Genomic DNA, 19,696 nt, shown 5'->3' on the forward strand with positions numbered 1-19,696 from the left:
AAAATTAATAAAATATTTCCTCATCCGTCACTGCATTTTGCCCTTGGCCACAGAAAGCCAACTCGTTACTGCTTGTATATGGCTTGTGTTGTGTTGAATCTCTTCCTGATACGTGAACCCACGAATGGTGCTGCTGGTCGCTGGCTTAAATGAGCCAATCAAATGGCTGAGCTCTCTGTAGCAAACGCTACGATTGGTCCATAATTGTGAGCCACCAATTACGCACTCCGCCCACCCCCTGGAGAAATCCTGTCCGATCACTACGTTCCACTAACCTGGTATTTAATGAAGGCACGCGTCCATTTCTATCTGGCCAATGCACTAGAGATTCTTTGCGGTCTGAAACTCAGTCAGAAGGTGCTTGTGTGGAACGGAACACAACGTAGGCTCATGCGTACATATGAACGGTGGAAACCATGTTAAGTACAAACCACGGAAGCTTTACCTTTGTATAGGCTTACGATTCTGTCAAAACCTCAGGACTATACTGTACATCGTCTACATCTATTAAATGCATGAGAAAATAATACGTTCTCCAATGTCATGTCTTCAGTTTAGCGCGTCGATGATTGTTAGCGACAGTATGTAATTTAAGAAGGGAAAACAGCGAAAGCTATGTTTAGTCTTTGACCTGGACGTCTGTAAGATCTCTCTGGCGACACCTGGTGGATGATTGTGTGTTTGCTTGTGTAGCTATTTGCTTCAGCAGGCCTGAGAGGACCGGCATGGAGTATATGGTCACATTTTCTAAACATGGTACAGACCATGTGTAACATACAGCTCTTTATTACAATGCTTCTAAAAGACATATGGGAGCTGACATGCGATTTTTGACAGACAAACCACGTGTTTTCAGGACAGTCTTTGGCTGAAAAACCAGGCCTTTTGCTGACCATAGGTCTGGCAAAGGAACTGAACTTTGTGTGTGTGCGTGTGTGTATGTGCACGTGCGTGTGTGTTGGGGTGGTCAACCTCTGACATTTTGTGCCTCTTTGGAAGTCAGGGGTTGTGTTGCTAGGAGATAACAGGACCCCCAGAGGGAATGAGATATGAAGATAAGCCAAGGTGCTGACTCACTGTGGTCCTTAAAGGATCCCACAACACTTACTGCAAACAGTAGGGGGTTCCCCCTGTGTCCTGGCCTATATCCCAAACAGCCCCTCTCAACCGACCACTTAATCATCCCCCAGTTTAATTGGCTGCCATTTGCTCTCTCTCTCTCCTCCTCAGCTGGGGCACGTTCAGTCTGAAAACGGTGTGCGCCGTTTTGCTACGGTTTCTGGGTTGAACGACATGTTTCCTCGAAGCGGTGTGAAACGGTGTGCAACGGGCTTTGAGCTTTGAGGTTTTCTCTCATTTGGTGGGTGTGTCAGAGGTGTTACCCAATCAGCAGCGACGTGTATATAAACCCCGCCGTATTAGAAAGGCCGTGCGCACAATGGATCCAACTGAAGTCCTTTACAAATGCGCCTACTGCAGCTTGGTGTATGCAACAATTGAAGACATTAGAGGACATGTTTGTCGTAAGTATTTTATAGTATTAAACGCGTATTTAAACCGATTTCATCAGGCTCCGAAAAGAACGCAAAGAATGGCCTTCTCAGCTGCCGTAGTTGCAACACTTAATACAAGAGGGTGTTCAACGCACCACCGTTTCCGTTTAAATAAACGTTTTGCTACGTTTCGTCGGGGCTGAACGCGCGCCCGATGTGGGGTGAGCGTTCTCTTGCAAAATGGCTGCTGTGCATCACCCAGGTGGGTGCTACACGTTGGTGGTAGTTGAGGAGAGTTTCCCCCTCATCACTGTAAAGTGCTTTGAGTTTGATAAAAGTGCAATATAAATGCAAGTTATTATTTTTTATTGCTGAGAATCCTGTGTGAAATATGGCATCCTGTCGTCTCATCGGATCGAGTCATGGTGGAAGGGCTGTATGTGCACACCCCAATAACTCAACAAGGGACTTTAGTCATTTAAGCATTATCTGTACAGTGTGTGTCATTGATTACACCCCTGGTTGAAGTTGAGCTCAAAATGCATCTGTTTAAATGGTCTTAGATGTCAGGTCTTGAAAAGTTCTCAGATTCTCAGATCTATACCGCTTATTTCCAGCAGATGGCGCACAGGATTTTTTCCAAAGAAAACCAAAGCTAATCGTCCCGTAGTGGGAAAAGTTTTGAAAGGATCCGGACGGTTCTAGTTCTGCATAAAAAAGTAGAATCGCTTCTGTTCAGGTTAATGACCTACAGGTCAGAGAGTCTGTGCAAAAGGGCGAGTTGAACATCGTTTCTGTCTGGTTTTAATGTGTTCTTTCCAAGCGTGCCTCTCCACAGTTTCATTCAGATGAGTCATACAGGGAAGCAGTGCCTGGGTATAGTGTGGAAGCATTACCACTAACAAGATCAAATTCACTAGGGGCACCATTCTCATCGACAAACTGAAACGGGCTGTTAGTTTTCAATGGATTCCGAGTCACCAATTACCTGAATGGATGAGACCAAGGAGAACATTTGAAGGAAACAGGAATAAAAATAGCTAGCGTGTGTATTGTATTCCATCCATCCTTATAGCTTATTATCTGTACCCCCTTATTCCAGGTCAGGGTTGCGGGGGGTGCTGGAGCCTGGTCATAAAGATGCTCATGGTCAGCTAAAGATGCTCAATTAGTATTAAGGAGCCTACTGTGTGCTAAGAATGCATTCTTATGCACATCCTTGCACAACCACCACCAGCCTGTACCGTTGATGCAAGGCAAGATGGGTCCATGAATTTATGTTGTCTGATGCCAAATTCTGACCCTAACATCTGCACGTCACAGCAGAAATCAAGATTCATCAGAGCTGGTGACATCTTTCCAATCTGCACTTGTGCAGTTTTGGTGATCACGTGCCCACTGTAGCCTCGTCTTACTGTTTTCAGCAGAAAGGAGTGGAACCCAGTGTGGTCTTCTGCTGCTGTAGCCCGTCCGTTTCAAGGTTCGAAGCGTCGTGCATTCAGAGATGCCCTTTCGGCGCACCGCTGTTGTAAACAGCTGTTATTTTGTTGCCTTTTTGCCAGCCTGAATGAGTCTGCCCATTTTCCACTGACCTCTCTCATGAACGAGGTGTTTTCTCCAGCAGAACCGCGGCTCATTGGATGTTTTTTTGTTTATCACACCGTTCGTTGTAAGCTCTAGAGACTGTGGTGTGTGAAATACCCAGAAGGGCTGCTGTTTCTGAGATGCTAGAACCACCTCTTCTGGCACTAACAATCATACCTCAGTCAAAGGCGCTTAGATCACAGGTCTTTCCCATTATAATGTTTTGTCAAAACATCGACTAAACCTCTTCACCATGTCTACATGCTTTATATATTCAGTTGCAGCCACATAATTTGGTGTTTAGGAGCAGGCCATTTGCATTAACAAGCAGGTGTATCTAAGTGGCCACTGAATATGTGCTACTGTTCTTTTAGTTCCCCAACACACTGTTCTGCCGACTTTATTATGACCTAAAATACTTAGATATGATCAGATGTTTGTCATGGCAGTTTGATATGACTGTGGAAAGCTGGCTAATGCGCTGTTAGCCATGAATTTGGTCCTTAAATGTAGATGAGGGTTTCAGGTGGGTGTTCAGACAACTTGCCCGTTCTTTTCAACATTTCGGATGGAGGATTATGAACATTGAGCTGCCAAAAAACTGCCTGATGTTAAGCCTAAGTATGGATATCCAGCCACACACAGGCATAAACATTTTAAACGCGTGTAGGCCTATCGGTGGCATCAGTTTGAATTATCAGTCCACAGCTGAAAGCAAAAGAGGCCGACTTAATAGTCCATTCGCTGTCCTTCCCCTGCTGTCGCCTGCAACCTTTTGCTCAGACTGCGAACGCACGAACACACTGTCCTGGAACAATGCTGCAGGAGACGGTGTAATTATCCCGCTCTGTCCGTATTGACGCGTGGATATTTTCGTCCTGGCCTTAAAGAGACCCTCTTGTTCTCGGGGAGCAAAGGAACATTCGCACAATCATTTGCTCTCTGTGAACAACTACGGAAAGTCCGCGTTTTCAGACCGGCTAAGAAAAGACCGGCCGGCCACGCGGCAGTTATTTTCGGTGTGGTTCGTTGTACCATTTCCTTCGAGGGACATGGGATGCGTGCTGCTTCTATTTGTTTTTTTTTTTTTAAACTTAATGACATAAACAATACAGACCAAAAAGTATTGGGCCGCCTGTGGGCTAAAAACAAATTTAGGCAGAAAATTCAGTTAGTATATGCACATTTATTGAATAATGAACCAGTATTCAAGTATAAACATGTTTTTCTCAGTTTCTACCTGCAATTACACAAAAAGATGAGTTCTGCTCAAAAATAATCTTAGTCACGACTTTCCTCGAAATAGCCTCCTTTGGCATTGATTACAATCAAAAAATTATTGGCAGTCTATCCATTCATTTTGCAAATGGGGTTGGGAGGGAGGGAGGGGTAATTAAATTCTGAAATCTTATCTGCTAAGTTTTTTTAAAACCATTGGCCAGGAATGTAAGTAAAATAGGCATTACAGCTGCAAGAAATCTGGCAAAGAGGAAGGTGTGCAGGGCCAAGTAAACATATTCTAGCAAGGTTATTCTCTGCGAAACGTTGCAAAGAAGTTTCAGATTTCCATGTGCAATGTTCATTACACACTCAGAAGGGTCCAGCTGATGAGCAGTAATGTCAACAGGAGAAGACCAGCAAGATCAAGAGGCAGAAAACAAATATCTTGTGGTGTGAAACCTAGCGACAGCTTCTCAGCTCGCCGCTGGTAGCAGGACAACTCCTCCATTTTTTAACACCGGTTTCTTTCTCTACTTTCTCTAAACTCCAAAAAGACTCACTCTCTCAGCAAGTGCTCCCAGTCTCAGTCCCATACTGTGGGGAGGAACACACCATTAAGCACCTGGGCTGATTAGTTAACACCACCCAGGTGTGTGTGTTCTCTCCACTAGTGGGCGTGGTTGAGACACTTCTGTTCCACCTAACCGAATGCTACGGAAACAAAGAAGTTGTTCAACGCCAAAAGCAGGAAAATCCTTGACTGGCCAAGTTATCTACTCAATCTGAATCCATGCATTTCATATGCTGAAGAGAAAACTTAAGGCCACTAGCCCCTGAAACAAGCAAGAGCAGATGATGGCTGTAGTACAGGTCTGGCAGGGCATGGCCAGAGAAGATACACCGCACCTGGTAATGTCTGTGGATCACAGACTTCAAGCAGTAATTGTATGCAAATAATATGCGACAAAGTACTAAACATGACTATTTTCATTTACGTAACATTAATATGTCCCAAACATTACGATGCCCTGAAACGGGGGTATATGTAGAAAAATGTGCTGTAATTTGATGGAACCAAAGAGCATGATGTGTACCCTTCAATAAAAGCTGAGGATTTGCGCTTTAACCACATGTGAATTATTTGATTACAAATATAAAGCTGTGGAGTACAGAGCCAAAATAAAAAACGTCGTAGCTGGTGGTCCAACGGAGAAGCGGATTGGTCTCGGCTGCGCCGGCTGGTGGAGAGAGCACACGCACCTGGGTTGTGTTAACTAATCAGCCCAGGTGCTTAAAAGTGTGCTGCTCTCCACAGTTCAGGGTCGAGGCTGGGCGCTAACACCGAGCGCGCAGTTTTGAGTTCCGGTTCGTTTTATTTTGAGCACTAAAAAAAAAAAAAAAAATAAAAGAAAGGAATCCTCAGCTGGGATGCTGGAGGAGCTGGACCTGGCTGGGAAGGTAGCTACAGAGCAGGGAACTGAAAAGTTGCTGCTCTGTTTTACTTTCTTCTGTCTTTGTTATTTTAGCTTGTTGTTTTAGTTTATTGTTTTTGCCCAGAACCCGTGAGGGGGAAGGGTGAAGGTGTCTGTTTATTTTATTTCGTGTTTTGTGGGTGCACTCTCTCTCTCCATGTGACAGAAAAGGGTGTTCCCCGGCACTGCCACATCTCCCTCCCCAGGGTGTCATGCTTGGTGTGTGACACATGTATTTGTCCCAAATATTATGGAGCTCACTGTATATATATATGTATGTAGATTCACAAGCAGCTCACTGAAATCAATAAAACAGGAAGGGCAATAAAATCATTGAACTGAACCTAGATGAAAATCTCATTGATCTAAATTATATCTAATGACATAATCATCAGATCTAATATTACTCATCATCTCTGGATGTTATCTTTAATAGAGCTGAACAGAATAAAGCTGACAGGTAGAGTGAACTTTTTTCCCCAGAGAACCATGGCACTTTTGATAATCTTTCCTGGAATCAAATTTTTCCCGTTTTAATATCCTCTCCTCAGAGATGATTTGCCGCAGGCGAATGAATTCCATTATTCGATTTGTCTCCTGGAAAGCTTCTTGCTCAGTCATTCTTATTTAGATCTATCCCACCCTATTTTTCATTATTTGTTAAGGTGCATATGTGTTTGAAAGTAATTACATTTCACAGGAAATGGAAGGTAAAGAAACCCCAATTAAACTGCGACCACCTGCCAGGATGAAGATTCACTGCACACAGCTGACAGCCTACTGGTGCCCTACAATCACATATTTTCACATCAAAGCAATTAAGCATTCACTAATTTAAATTTTAAAAAGCCATATGATAGTATTTGGTTCGATACCCTACACTCACTTATTTTCACATCAAAGCAATTAAACCTTCACTAACTTTAATTTTTTTAAAAGCCATGTGATAGTGTTTGGTTCGCTACCCTACAATCACTTATTTTCACATTAAAGCAATTAAACCTTAGCTAACTTTAATTAAAAAAGCCACATGAAAGTGTTTGCTAAGTAGTGTCTTGTGGGGTTCAACGGGAGAATTAGCTCGGATGAACCCCCCCGCTACCCTTTTACAGTGTTAAATGTGTTGGTTGGATGGCAATGGTTTTGGGCTGTTTTGATAGCCCATGACCTGGGCAAACCCTTAAATATATTCTGAAGAATATTCTGAAGAATCCCTTAAAGCAGATAAGAGCCTGCTCTGATTGGTGGAAAGGCCCTGATGTAATTTGTCAGAGAGTTCCTCCTGGGCAATCTAAGAAACTGATCAACACTGCTGGAAGTGGTGTTGGTGGGCCAGCAGGGGGCAATCTTCCCTCTGGTCAAATAAACCCCAATGCCCCAGTGCAGTGACGGGGACACTGTGCTGTAGCAGATGCCGTGTTTCGGATGAGACGTTAAACCGAGGTCCTGAATCACTTCTGCCCGGTGTGAAAACCTCATCTTGTTTTCAAGTTACTGATTTAAGATGTGGCTAAATAATCATAAATAATCAGGAGGCACTTATGTTTTCCCAGCACTGAATCTGTTCTTATGGCCAAGGTGTTAATGACAGCTCGGCAGGGGTCAGCGCAGCTTACACTTACTGAAGTGATATTTATAAGCAGGACCGTGGTATTCCCAGTGTGGGTTCATCAAAGGGAGGCCCAGCCTGCATATTCCTGCGACGGTCTAGCTGCTATGAAAAAAATTAATGGCCCTTTGATGGCTAGTGACAGGAGTCAGTTAATTAGACCTCTCTCCCCAATTCCCCCCGCCCCCTCATCGCCTGCCCCGCCCATCTCCACCTCCACCTCCACCATCAAAACCTTACTGTTCCTCACTGGCATAATTAAGGATGTCCTAATTTCACCCCTGGCAATCTAAGATTTCCCCCAGTTGTTTTTTCAGATTACTTAATATTTTCTACTTTTACTAATATGACCCAGGTAATGCTGCCACCCATATCATGCTGCTGTGACAAACAAGCCTGCCACAGGCCACCGAAGTGGCTTTCCACGGGGCCCTCCAGCACAGAGACACAGGGAGATGATGTTCCAACAGTCCACATTTATTTACAAGGGTCGGCAAGATGTTACAGCCAACTGAGCAGTTGTAAAACAGTCATGACAGACGCTCTCCTTGTGTGAGTGGGGATGGCAGATTTAACCTGTGTGCACTGATTACCTCACTACGCATAGGTGCAGTCACTCCTGTTCCCGGGTCCAATTAGCCTGGCCAATTATCTGATTCTTAACCAATTATCCAATTGGCCAGGTCTAATTAGCTTGACCCAGGGCAGGTGTGGCTGCTTAAACCAGCCATCCCCACATCACAGCTGCTTAATTGAATAAAATAGCCTTCACACAAGTTGCGGGTTTGTCATATTAACTCCAGTTCGAATGTCCTCACAAGGTGAGAATGTGCGCAATCCAAAATGAGTTTCCATAAACCCCATAACGGGAGGAGCTACAGATCTGTTTGGACCAATCCTACAGTTTTACTCTTCACCACAAAGCACTGTGATTTGTTCAAATCAGCGAGTCACTATGTGGCATTACAGCTGATTTTGGAGGTTTTTAAAACCTTACTCTGGCACGGCTAGTGAATGCTACCATGTGAGCATGGTTGCTTGTGTTGTCTTGGAGAGGACGCATGAGTTTGAAACCAGGGCCTTCGAAAAGTGACAGTTAGCAGAAATGGTTTGAGTCAGAACAGGAAGGAGCGGTTTTACTGTCGTATGGGGCCAGCCAGAGAAGTAAGAGTGCAGACAGTGCAGTCTGTTGTGCTGAAAAAGATTGCATCAGCAAAAATGACAAAAGGTAACCAGGTAACCAGATCTATCATTCAAGAGGTAAGATCCAATGAAAGGCTGCCCGCAAAGACAGGAAGGGGAAGAGAAAGAGACTGGGACAGGGCCTCACAACAGGCTCTGGACACAGAACAATGCATGCGGAAAGGAAACAGGGTCACACAACTGCCAGGTTTCCATACTGCAAGGGAACAGGTTAACCACAAGTCCAACCTGTATCAGCTGGGTCAGTAGGAGTGGAGTGTTTGAAGGGTAGAAATAAATGAGGTCCATATGTTTTATCAGAATGCTGAAATAGAACCTGATGTAAGGATATATGTGAGTGGTTTGGAAGAAAGAAACCATAAAAAAAAATAAAAGACTGAGAATGATTGGGTGGGCAACTTCTGGTGTTCTTTTGAGGAGTGAAATAAGAATATATATATATATATATGTAAGTGATATCTAAAGACCAGACTGTGGTACACAGTGATACAGTGGTTTACAGTGGTATCTGATACACTAGCCAAACCTTCTTCCTGAGTCATGTTTCCCCTAAACAACAGTTTCCCAGGAGATCAGACTGCATTTCTTTCAACCTTCAGTAGGGGCAGTGTGTCACCGGTGTCTCCATAGCGATGAGGCAGGCCTCCCATTACCTGAGCGTGAATCTGCCGGCGCTGTCGCACTGAGCCGACCTCACCTCACCTGCAGTGCATTATGGGAGACTGCGCTGTCATGGTGAGAAGTTGCCCCGTGGAGATTAAGCAGTTTGTGAATAATGCAGGAAAATTGAATAAATAATTGATCGATCTGGATAGGGATTCAAGGGATTAGCGGTTCCATTTATTATCAAGAAACCACAGAAGCAGAGTGTATTCTTCCATTTTAAAACTTTATTTAACCAGGTAGTCCAACTGACAACTCGGTTCTCTTTTGCCCCGACAATCTGGGGAATCAAAATTAGCAATAATGCATGGGATTGTGTAGCCATCAGATGTAGGGGATGATTATGTGGCAGGATGTTGACAAGACAAAACATGTGAGAACTAATTAAGTTTGAGTGTGACAGCTGCTAAATTCATTAAAGCTGTGGAGTGGATTAAAAAGACACATTTATGAAACAGACAAACATTTTATTTATATATTCACACAAACTGCTTCAGTATTTTATTTAGCAAAGAATTTATATCAGCTTTTGCTTATACATTAGGCAAAGATCAGTAGTTTATTCACACCTAATACCAAGCCAGAAAACAGATTTCTGATGGTGCAAAAACCACACACCCACACACACACATGCGGACACACACGCACAGATACACACACATACACACACACATACACATGCACGCATACACACACACATACACGCACACATACACATACATACACACGCACGCATACACACACACACACACACACTCCATACAGTGCTTCCTTCCAGGTTTTTATGTCATAGCAGCTTAAATGAAGCAGACTTGTAATTGGAAGATGGCCTTAGGCGAGCTCCTTCCTCTGAAGAGCTCATGTAAAGCATCCTGCTTTCTCTCCCATACGTCACATTGGATGAGTGCATCTCCACAGGACATGCACATTATTAAATGTTCCTGAGATGAATTCAGACTCATCTGTGAGTACCTCAGAGGTGCTGAAAGTGAGAAAATACAGATAGAAGTTTGACATCCCCCAAAATGGTGGCCCAGCTCAATTAAGGTGTCATATAAATGCATTCAGCAACTGTACACCTCTCTTTGACCTTCAATCGCGACTGTTTTCACCTTTAAATTGAACCTGTATCCACTTTTAGATTTTTCCTCTTTGCACAATTAGATTGCACCCATCTCTACTTTTCTAGATCACCCTCAGATTGCACCAGCCTCAGCCCTTAGGTCATAATTGTCAATCATTAAATCACAACTGTCTATCATTAAATCGTACTTGTCTCTACCCTCAGACCACACCTGGTCCCTTAGAATCTCACCTTGTCTTGCTCCAGCAGCCTGGGTAGTTTCAGAGAGGGGTGACTGTGTTCAGCCTGATAAGGTCACATGACTCACTGAAAATCTGGGAGGAATAAATAGTAAAACTGAGGTTCTCAGGGTAATTTCACTGCTATTGTTCGCTCCTTTCAAAGGTAGATATTCATGAGCCCATGATTAATGCATTTCCAGTAAGTTTCAAAGGCCTTCATGGTTCAGAAGGAGGAAATAACCCTCTTCCTGCTCTGTTTTTTTTCTAAAGACAGCAGCGCGAGCAAAAAAAAGCGAATGGAAAAAAGGTACAGGCAATGGTCACAAACACTGATTAGAGACAAACAGAGAGAGAAATATGTGCATTTGTTTCCGGAAGGTTCGTGACCGGAGGCAATGCAATAACTCATCCTCAGTAATAAATATCCTTTTTATAAAATCTCACTCTGTATTTACTGAAGTGCTCACTTCAATGAAATGCAATCCTATTACGCCTAATGCATACTTGGAGAGACAGATGCAGTAACCATTTTACACTGCGTTTGTTTGTATAATGGTTCCAAAACAACAACAATACAACTTACATCCCAGATGCTGTTAACCCAGAATTAATGAAACAATTATGTACACACTGGGAAACATTAATTACAGCACAGAAAACAGTTGATAATTCATTAATGAAGCCATTTAGAAATTATGTCAAAGAAGAAGCTTACAAATTAAATCAAATCATGATATTTATTTCAGGCTTTTATTTGAGATACCAGTAATATTTTTAATTATTTGCCACAATTAATTAATACTCTTGAACTCCAAACCAGGAGGTTACAGGTTCTAAGCATTGTTGCTGTAGCACCTTTGAGCCAAATGCATCATCATAATAACTCCAGCTGTATCAATGGATAAAATGTCAGCTTTTTTAATTTGGGGTAAGCTGTGGTTTGGAGTCTTATTTCATTCATTCTTTTCATGGCTGTTACTTGTCTATGTCTTTAACATTCATTGTTTTTTAAGGTAGCCTATCAGCAAATTAGGAGATTTAATTGATAATTGACATCTTTGATTTTATGTTGGATAAGAGGTGTTTTAATTGTTGATGTTTGGGATTCAGAGTGCTAAACATGAAACAATGGTGTTAGCAGTTAAAACTACTGGATTCAGAAAATGAAATGTATTTTATTTAATCCCCACTTCCATGACACCATGTATAGTGAAAAACAAAGGAAATTGATTTGGCACAGCACAGATTCTCTGTCTATAAATTATCTTTGTCTCTGCATTGTGTATTCTGCCAAATTTATTTGCCCCTAAATGTATTCTTGAAATTTTGGGGAAATACCTTTGTCCTCCGCAGTTTCACCTGCTAGTACTTAATTATTGAAAATCTGCAAGCAACCCCTGACACAACAGAAAAAATAATTTTTGGCTCTGTTGACAGAATAATTAAAATTAATAAATGATAACAGAAAGAAATAATTTAATAAATGTTGTACTATAATTGCTTTTTTATTTTGTTTGTTTCTAGGAGCAATGAAATTATAGAGATGGTCTAACAATTGGGCAGCGATGTCAGTACTTGTTCAGCAGTTATCGAGTTCAGTCAGACAGCTCATGACTTGACAATAGACCAAATTTATTAAGATGAACAAAAATGCAACTTTGCCACCAAGGCTCTGCCTCCTATCATTTCCTGTTTGCATATCGTTTTTTTAGCTATAAGCCAGCCAAGTCACCGGGAGTGACCACTACAAACCCCCCCCCCCCGCCCCCATGGGGATCATATACTATATGGCCAAAAGTATGTGGACGCCTGACATCTAACATCTCATCTAAAATTATGGGCATTAATATTGTGTTGGACCACCCTTTGCTGCTATAACAACTTCCACTCTTCTGGGAAGGCTTTATACTAGATGTTGGAGCATTGCTGCAGGGATTTTCTTCTATTCAGCCAGAAGAGCATTAGTGAGGTTGGGCAGTGATTGGGCGATTAGGCCTGGCTCAAAGTTGGCTTTCCAACTGATACCAAAGGTGTCGGATGGGGTTGAGGTCAGGGCTCTGCGCAGGCCAGTCAAGTTCTTCCACAATGTTCTCCGCTGCTACCTGGGGGCATTGTCATGCTGATACAGGAAAGGGCCTTCCCCAAACGGTTACCACATAGTTGGAAGCACAGAATAGTTTTGAATGTGTTGAGAGATTGTGCGTTAAATTGCTGTATGACAGGAAGGTAACACAGGTGAAGCTATAACGATCCCCACTCCGTGCTCCAATAAATGATTTAATGCATACACACTGCATTGATCCGGGCCGTCCTGAAAAACGAAGCATGAGACAGTTAGCGTTTTTCTGTCTTGCTGTCGTCACACCTCTTCAAGCCTACAAAGAATTGGCATGCAACTGCTTTTTTTATTTGACAAGACAAATTATTATATTTGAAATACATGCTTCACTTTAGATAGTTGAGATGCTGTATGTACAAAACCTGCTCACTTTGGTAAGAACTAATAGTTACCATAAATGCACATTAATTACACGATAATGGTCAAATGGAGGCTAATTAGACACTCTACTCCTTTTCTACGTTGTGTATTTCCATCAAAGTGTGGTAGAATTATATTTATGTGTGTGTATGTGTGTATTTGTGTGTGTGTGTGTGTGTGTGTGTGTGTGTGATTCTGAATTAAGAAAATTAATGTTGTACTTAGCCAATATCCTTTATTCACCTTACAGGTAATCTCATCTGTAACATACAGAGCACAAAAGCGTTTACAAAACACAACGGGATTTTCAAGCAAAACTGACAATTTTTCATGATGCATCTAATAACTAATAAACAATGCCATTTAGCTCAAACACAAACACTTGCAAATCAGAGAAATTCATGCAAACAGGGTTTGCAATAGGGTTTTCATCAGCACAGCGTGTATAGGTATTCATCAATAAATTTCAAACTAGACAAAACTGAAGTGCTGAAAAAATAATTAAGGTCATTTCACCCCAAAAGTAGTCAATATTATTAATTCAATCGTGCTTGGAAAAGTTATCAACGGTATGACTCAATGCGGAATAACATGATAGTTCCACCGGGAACTAGACTACTGACCCATGTTAGCCACATATCCCATTGAAATAGCATGCCAAAAACAAAAACTGCATTTACCTGGCATTAATACTGTGTATTTGTATTTATTTACTTTTTTGATGTTCTTATTTGTTACTATATCTGACCCCCAAGTATTGAGTTTTATCATGTGCATATGTGTGCATGTTCAAAAAAATGATTGGCACTCTGCATTTTCATCTTAACACATAATTATGGGTAACGTCCTGGTAGGCCCGAATGCTTCTGTACTTCTGTATGAGATTCTGCATGAGATACTTCTGTATGAGATTATTTGCTCTTTTCCTCTCTTCTTCTTTAAGGAGCTCAGGAAAGTTGTGAAGCTGGCGCAAACTCCTGCTTAATCCGGTCCTCTGGGGGCCGCGGTGCGAATCACCAGGATTATCGCCGTCAGTTGCTGTTCATAATCCACCAGGAGGCTAAAAAGCGGGGAGATAAAAGTCATTAAAGTGCGACAGCCGCAGCGCAGACCCCCTCTCAAACCCCCCGCCTGTTCTGCGTCTGAGATGCGATCATAATGCGAGAGGCCAAACAAAACATTCAGTGCTTTTCCTGGCAAATATGAGTTCCAAAGAAGCCTGTAGTTCTGTGGTGAAACAAAACAGTCCAGGGAAGACCCTGTGACAACTGTGTGGTTTTGTAGTGTGTACTGCAACGTACTGAAGTTGAAACCACAGGTTAATACCTCTAGACCAGTGGTTCCCAACCTGGGGGGTTGTTCTCACAAAACAAAAGCTAAATATATGGGAAAATGCAGCCAAACTTTCTTTGGCAGGCACTCTCGCCTTAAGGCTACCAACATAATACCTGGTACACTCTTGTAAAGAGCAGATTTCTTTCCATTAAGATCTATGTTTTTATTTTTTTTGCATTTCCCCCCTTTTCTCTCGACTTCACAGTATCAATTCGGGACAGCGAAAGCGAGTGTGTTCTCTCCTCTGAAGCACGTGGTGGCAAGCGTCACTTTTTTATCACGCCGCAGATCGCGAGTCTGGCTCGCAGACAGATGAGACTGACTCACAGGCTGTCGCTGGAACAACGATGAGATACGAACCCTGTGAACTGAACCCTCCCCACAAGGCTACCAGCCATTACGGGTCACCCCGCGGGCCTACTGGACACAGTCGGCACTGGTGCGGTTGGGATTCAGTCCCGGACCGCGGTGCCCATCCATACTCTTGAACATGAACAGTGCTGTAACCGGACAGGCAGCCCCCCCCAGCTACCCAGATCCATGCTTTCTGCTCTGCGACACATATTTGCACATACAGTGAGCGCCATAATGTTTGGACAGAACTGGGTGAGAATTCTTCAGTCATCAACTGTAGAGTTCTTCTTAAGCCTACCATGCCCTTTGCAATCAGTGAGCTCACCAGTGCTCTGTTTGTTCTTACCGATGTTCCAAATGGTTGATTTTGTTAATCCTAAGGTTTGGACTATGTCTCTGACTGTTCTCATATTTCTCAGTCTCACAATGGCTTCCTTGACTTTCATTGGTCACAACTCTGGTCCTCATGCTGACAAATGCCAATAACTGACTCCAAAGGCAATTAAAAGCCTGATCTCTTTCCCTGGCTTTCACACCCACATGCAATAAATCAGTATAAACTAAATTCACCAATTACCCAATCACCCCAATCACCAAAGTTAAACATTTCAAACGAACATTTTCAGCGTTAAGGAAATCAAGCCCATTGTTCCCATTTATTTCTCATACAGCCCCATGAGCTATAGTCAAGGATATTCAAATCTGGCCTGTAGTACTGCTTGATGTATTTTCCACCTGATAGTTAATTGACTGATTGATGTCACTGTGTATCCAGAGATCGCACCAACCAGAGTGGAGTTCCAGGCCCAAATCAGTCCCTGATTGGAGGGGAAGAATGAAAACTAGCAGCATTACTGGCCTTGGGTGGCAGATGTGAGTACCCCATACTATAGCCATCATTCACCCTGAGTGCTAAACCGGCCACTCCTCTGCTGAGTCTGCATGTCTGTCCGTCCACCCTTTGTCTGTCTGTCCTGGACTCACCTGGGAGCAGCATGGTGGACACAATCTCCGGGGACTCCAGCACGTCGATGGAGCAGCGCTGAAAGGTCTTGCTGGCGCTGGACTGCAGATAGCTGCGGAACGGATGGGGGGTTTTGGAAAAGGGCGGAATAGGTAAGATGACCATGCAACCTTCTTTCACAAAAAGATTATACAGCTAGCTCTTCTTAGCATTAGCATTTTAATGTCGAAACACGTCACTGTTTTCTGTGCAGAGAGCCTTGTTTTCCGGGCATAACAGGAAAAGAATCACAATTAGCAGAGCGGAAACTAAAATCAGGTTGAATGAGTACTGAAATGTCTACTGTGTGTGCAATTTTAATAATGTCACAAAGGAAATTATAGTTCTATCTTCACTTCAGATCATTGTGATCATTCATTTACATTTTATTTTGGTTGTTGCCATGTATGTATGAATATGCCTTTGGTATCTACTGTGATTTGTGTGCAGTTTGATGCGTGCCAACAAACAGACATTCACATTATGGCAAAACCAGAGATTGTCCAGGTTTTAAGTTTCCACATCCCCAAAACATGTCACACTGTTGCTTCATGGTTTTTGGCATCTTTGGAGCTCAAGATTCAGCAATCCCATACTACATTGCTCGATTGTGCCTCAGGCTTTTAAAATGCTAATAACAAAACAATAAGCAATTTTTGGAATTACAAACAAAAGGGATATTACTTGACGTATGTTTCTCTGCTTAGTGGTTTTTACAAATGACATTGTCAAAAGCAGCTTTTCCAGAGATCCGGGCCAAAACCCCGAAGAACACGTCTAATGTTCCCTTTAAGAGAGTAAAGCACCTCTTGGCAGACATGAAAAGCATCAAAGAACAATTCATAGCTTGTTCATCATTTGAACGTTACAATTGTTGGAATGAAAACCAGCCTATGAACCAACTTTGAGAAGCCCTGACACACGAGGAGGCGGACGAGGAATATAAACTGTCCGGCAATCAATGAAGAAGTGGAGAAGCTGATTTCCTTTCTCTGCTCTCTCCAGGCACAATCTGAGCTTGAATTTTAAAGACTAACATGCATTTGACATGAAAATTGAGCAATTTTGTTCCCACTGGATATCCACTTAAGAAAAAAAAAGACTGACAGCATCAGACTGCTGACAGCTATCCTATCTGGAATGGAATGCGCCACAAATGAAAAAGAAAAAAAATATATAGTATCAAGATCAAAATAGAGATAGCACCACTTCATGACATATAGACAAGTATAAAAATGATTGTTGTTTTCAGATATTGCAATACATTCTTTAAAAATATGCACAGATGTGAAATATATTTATAAATGGCTTATCATTTATGATATATTGCAGTATACTCTATTAGGGATGTAGGGATGGGAGAAGACCCAGGGAATTTCATTTATTTTTGAGTTATCCACGCATTGGGAGAAGTGAGCACAGGATTTAGTCATTTGCCCTTATGGAGTTGGGCCAGTGGCACCCCCTGCTGGCGGTGTGCGAGCACGGCGGTCCTGCAGACCCACCTTATCCAGGAGATGCGATCCTGCCAGAACTCGTACATTATGAAGCAGGACTTTTCCGGAAGCTTCTGAATGGAGACGCTGCAACAGAGGACAACGACGTTCAGGCACGGTCAGGGAATTGTCTCACAGGGTTAATGATTAATGTAATTAAACTGAGCAAACTGTTTCAGAAGGAATTTGCATAATTCATAGCATATCTCTATTGGTATTTTTTTTTTAACCATTTTCTCAAAGCACACACCGGACAGTGTGAAGAGTGTAATGCTTCCAATTGGAACAGTAAAATCAACACTCAATAGGAGGAAAAGTAGAATGCTGCCAAAGACATTTTAGGTAGGTAGCATAAACCAAGGTGCTCTTGAAGGCAGGGTACTTACAGAGTTACAGGAGGAATAGTTGAAAAAAGATAAAGAATCCAACTTACTTGAAACTTCAGGCACACTTACGTGAAAGAAAATGTTTTAAAAGCCTTTATAGTAGCGGCATATCTGCTGATTTTCAGTAAAAAAATATAAAGCAAAAAAACCGACCGGTTGAGTCATTCTCTGTTCACATCCAAATGAAGACCCAGCAAGGTCAAAACCTGTTGTTTTTTTTACTTAATATCAGCAGATATGCAGCGACAATAAAGGCTTTTAAAGTATTTACTTTTGTGCAAGTGCGCCTGAAGTTCCAAGTTAGATTCTTCACATATTATTTGGCTACTCCTCGTGTAAAATCAACATTATATTACATGACATTTATTTGGCAGATGCTTTTCTCCAAAGTGACGTACAATAAATGCATACTGAAGGTCATTGGAACAACTACTAATCAGCACCGACAGAGTTCTTTTTAACTCAAAATGAATATATTTAATCCCCGAAGGACTCACATAAACTGTACTGATTTAGCACTGAGAACTTGGCTTTACAGCAGTGCATTGCAGTTGAATCCTAACTGGCCAGGGGCTGGTTCTGATTCAGTTGTTTTTGCAGATAGCCTAGCAGGAGGCGGACAGGGAAGGGACCCACTGTAAATTGTCGGTCTGGCTGACGGTGGCATCGGTGTAGGTCTGCAGCGCCTGCTGGAACTCTTTCAGGTCCTTCTCAATGACCATCATCTGCCTCTGCACCAGCAGGATGTTCTGAGGTACGGAGACAAGAGATGCAGGGGTTAACTGGACATGCAGACAGGGAATGAAAAATCTCGGGTACTCAAATACTTGTGATGCCTTTGCTAGTCTAGGGATTTAAATTATCCCTGTTAGATATGCAATTGGGATGTCACTGTAAAAATCTGATATTTTAGTATTAACTGGACCTCTACCTTTTAGCAACTGAACAGTCTGCAGCAAACACTGGCATTCCAGTCATGCTGCGTGACCAGGATACTGATGAATCATGGACATTATTTTCCCCATCTCAGCCATTGAACTTTGCATCACTGGAGAGGATGTTTGTGATAGTTTGCACGCTACCAAAATGATGGAGGACGTTGCAGGAGCAGGTACGGGCCAAGAATGATGACAGAGCATCTCAAATGCAGAGAACAATGTTTTAACAAAGTTAAAAAACACGGTAACTGGTGAAATGCAGAGCATGTGTGAGAGCAGTGTTGGTGAAAGTGCAAGTTTAGCACGCGTGGGAGCACTGCAGGTGAAAGTGCGTAGAGCACGCATGGTGGCACTGGTCTAGTCCGTCCTCCCCACTCACTGATTTGTATGTGCTGGCCAGTGGATCTTCTTTGAGTGGCACCAGCCTGGGACCCTGGAGGACAGATGGAGGACATGGTGGTATAATCTGAAGAGAAATACTCCGCACACTCAGGAGAAAGACAGGCTGTACAGAAGATGGCTTTCCTGTTATTATCTGCCATTTTCTATTTTCACCAATAAACAAAATTTTTGCTTCTTCTACAAAGTTGATCCAATCTTCGCAAATAAGTTTACATCCCTATAACTATTTAACCGTTTACCCAATCAGGTTGATATTTGGTATCATACATCTCTGTGCAACTCCTCAAAAAGGGGTACAAAGAAACATTGTTGCTATCACCGAATCAGATATCAGCAGCCATTTGACAGGCATAGCAATGGCCAAACATCATGGAACTTGATGCATATGTTGACATCTTGACTTAATACTACCAATTAAAATTTGGCATCAGTCGGCCATTAGGGGCACTATAGCAAATATGCAGGCTGATTTTCCGCCATTTTGAATTTTGGACTAAACCTACATTTGCAAACTGGTCCTAGGCCATAGGGCAGCCTATTAGGCTTGAAAGAATCTGTGGAGTCTGTATTTGAAAAACAAAAAATGTTGAAGTTTCAAAACAGCATGGCTGCCATATGCAAATTAACAGCAGTAACTTGTGAATACCTTATCTGATCATCACAAAATTTGGCATACATATGCAATGCATTCCTTGGTGGCCTTTGGTGGCAATAGATGGCACTGCAAGAGCTAAATACATAAAATTCCTCTAA

General features: G+C 42.4%; 1 protein-coding gene across 2 annotated transcripts in view; it reads right to left on the bottom strand.

The window, feature by feature from the left end:
• Positions 1-13,244: 13,244 nt before the first annotated feature.
• LOC118207211 (N-terminal EF-hand calcium-binding protein 1-like) overlaps positions 13,245-19,696 on the bottom strand; it is a 47,167-nt gene continuing 40,715 nt past the window's right edge. For both annotated transcript variants that reach the window (XM_035380560.1, XM_035380561.1), the window contains exons 9-13: positions 18,921-18,974; positions 18,240-18,352; positions 17,227-17,304; positions 15,703-15,794; positions 13,245-14,089 (exon numbers count right to left, since the gene is read on the bottom strand). In XM_035380560.1, coding sequence (XP_035236451.1) covers positions 14,061-14,089; positions 15,703-15,794; positions 17,227-17,304; positions 18,240-18,352; positions 18,921-18,974 — 366 coding nt within the window. In that variant the 3' untranslated portion in view covers positions 13,245-14,060. The remainder of the gene's footprint in view (positions 14,090-15,702; positions 15,795-17,226; positions 17,305-18,239; positions 18,353-18,920; positions 18,975-19,696) is intronic.

This window comes from Anguilla anguilla, chromosome 11 (genome assembly GCF_013347855.1).
Source record: "Anguilla anguilla isolate fAngAng1 chromosome 11, fAngAng1.pri, whole genome shotgun sequence".
In the NCBI taxonomy this organism is placed as follows: Eukaryota; Metazoa; Chordata; class Actinopteri; order Anguilliformes; family Anguillidae; genus Anguilla; species Anguilla anguilla.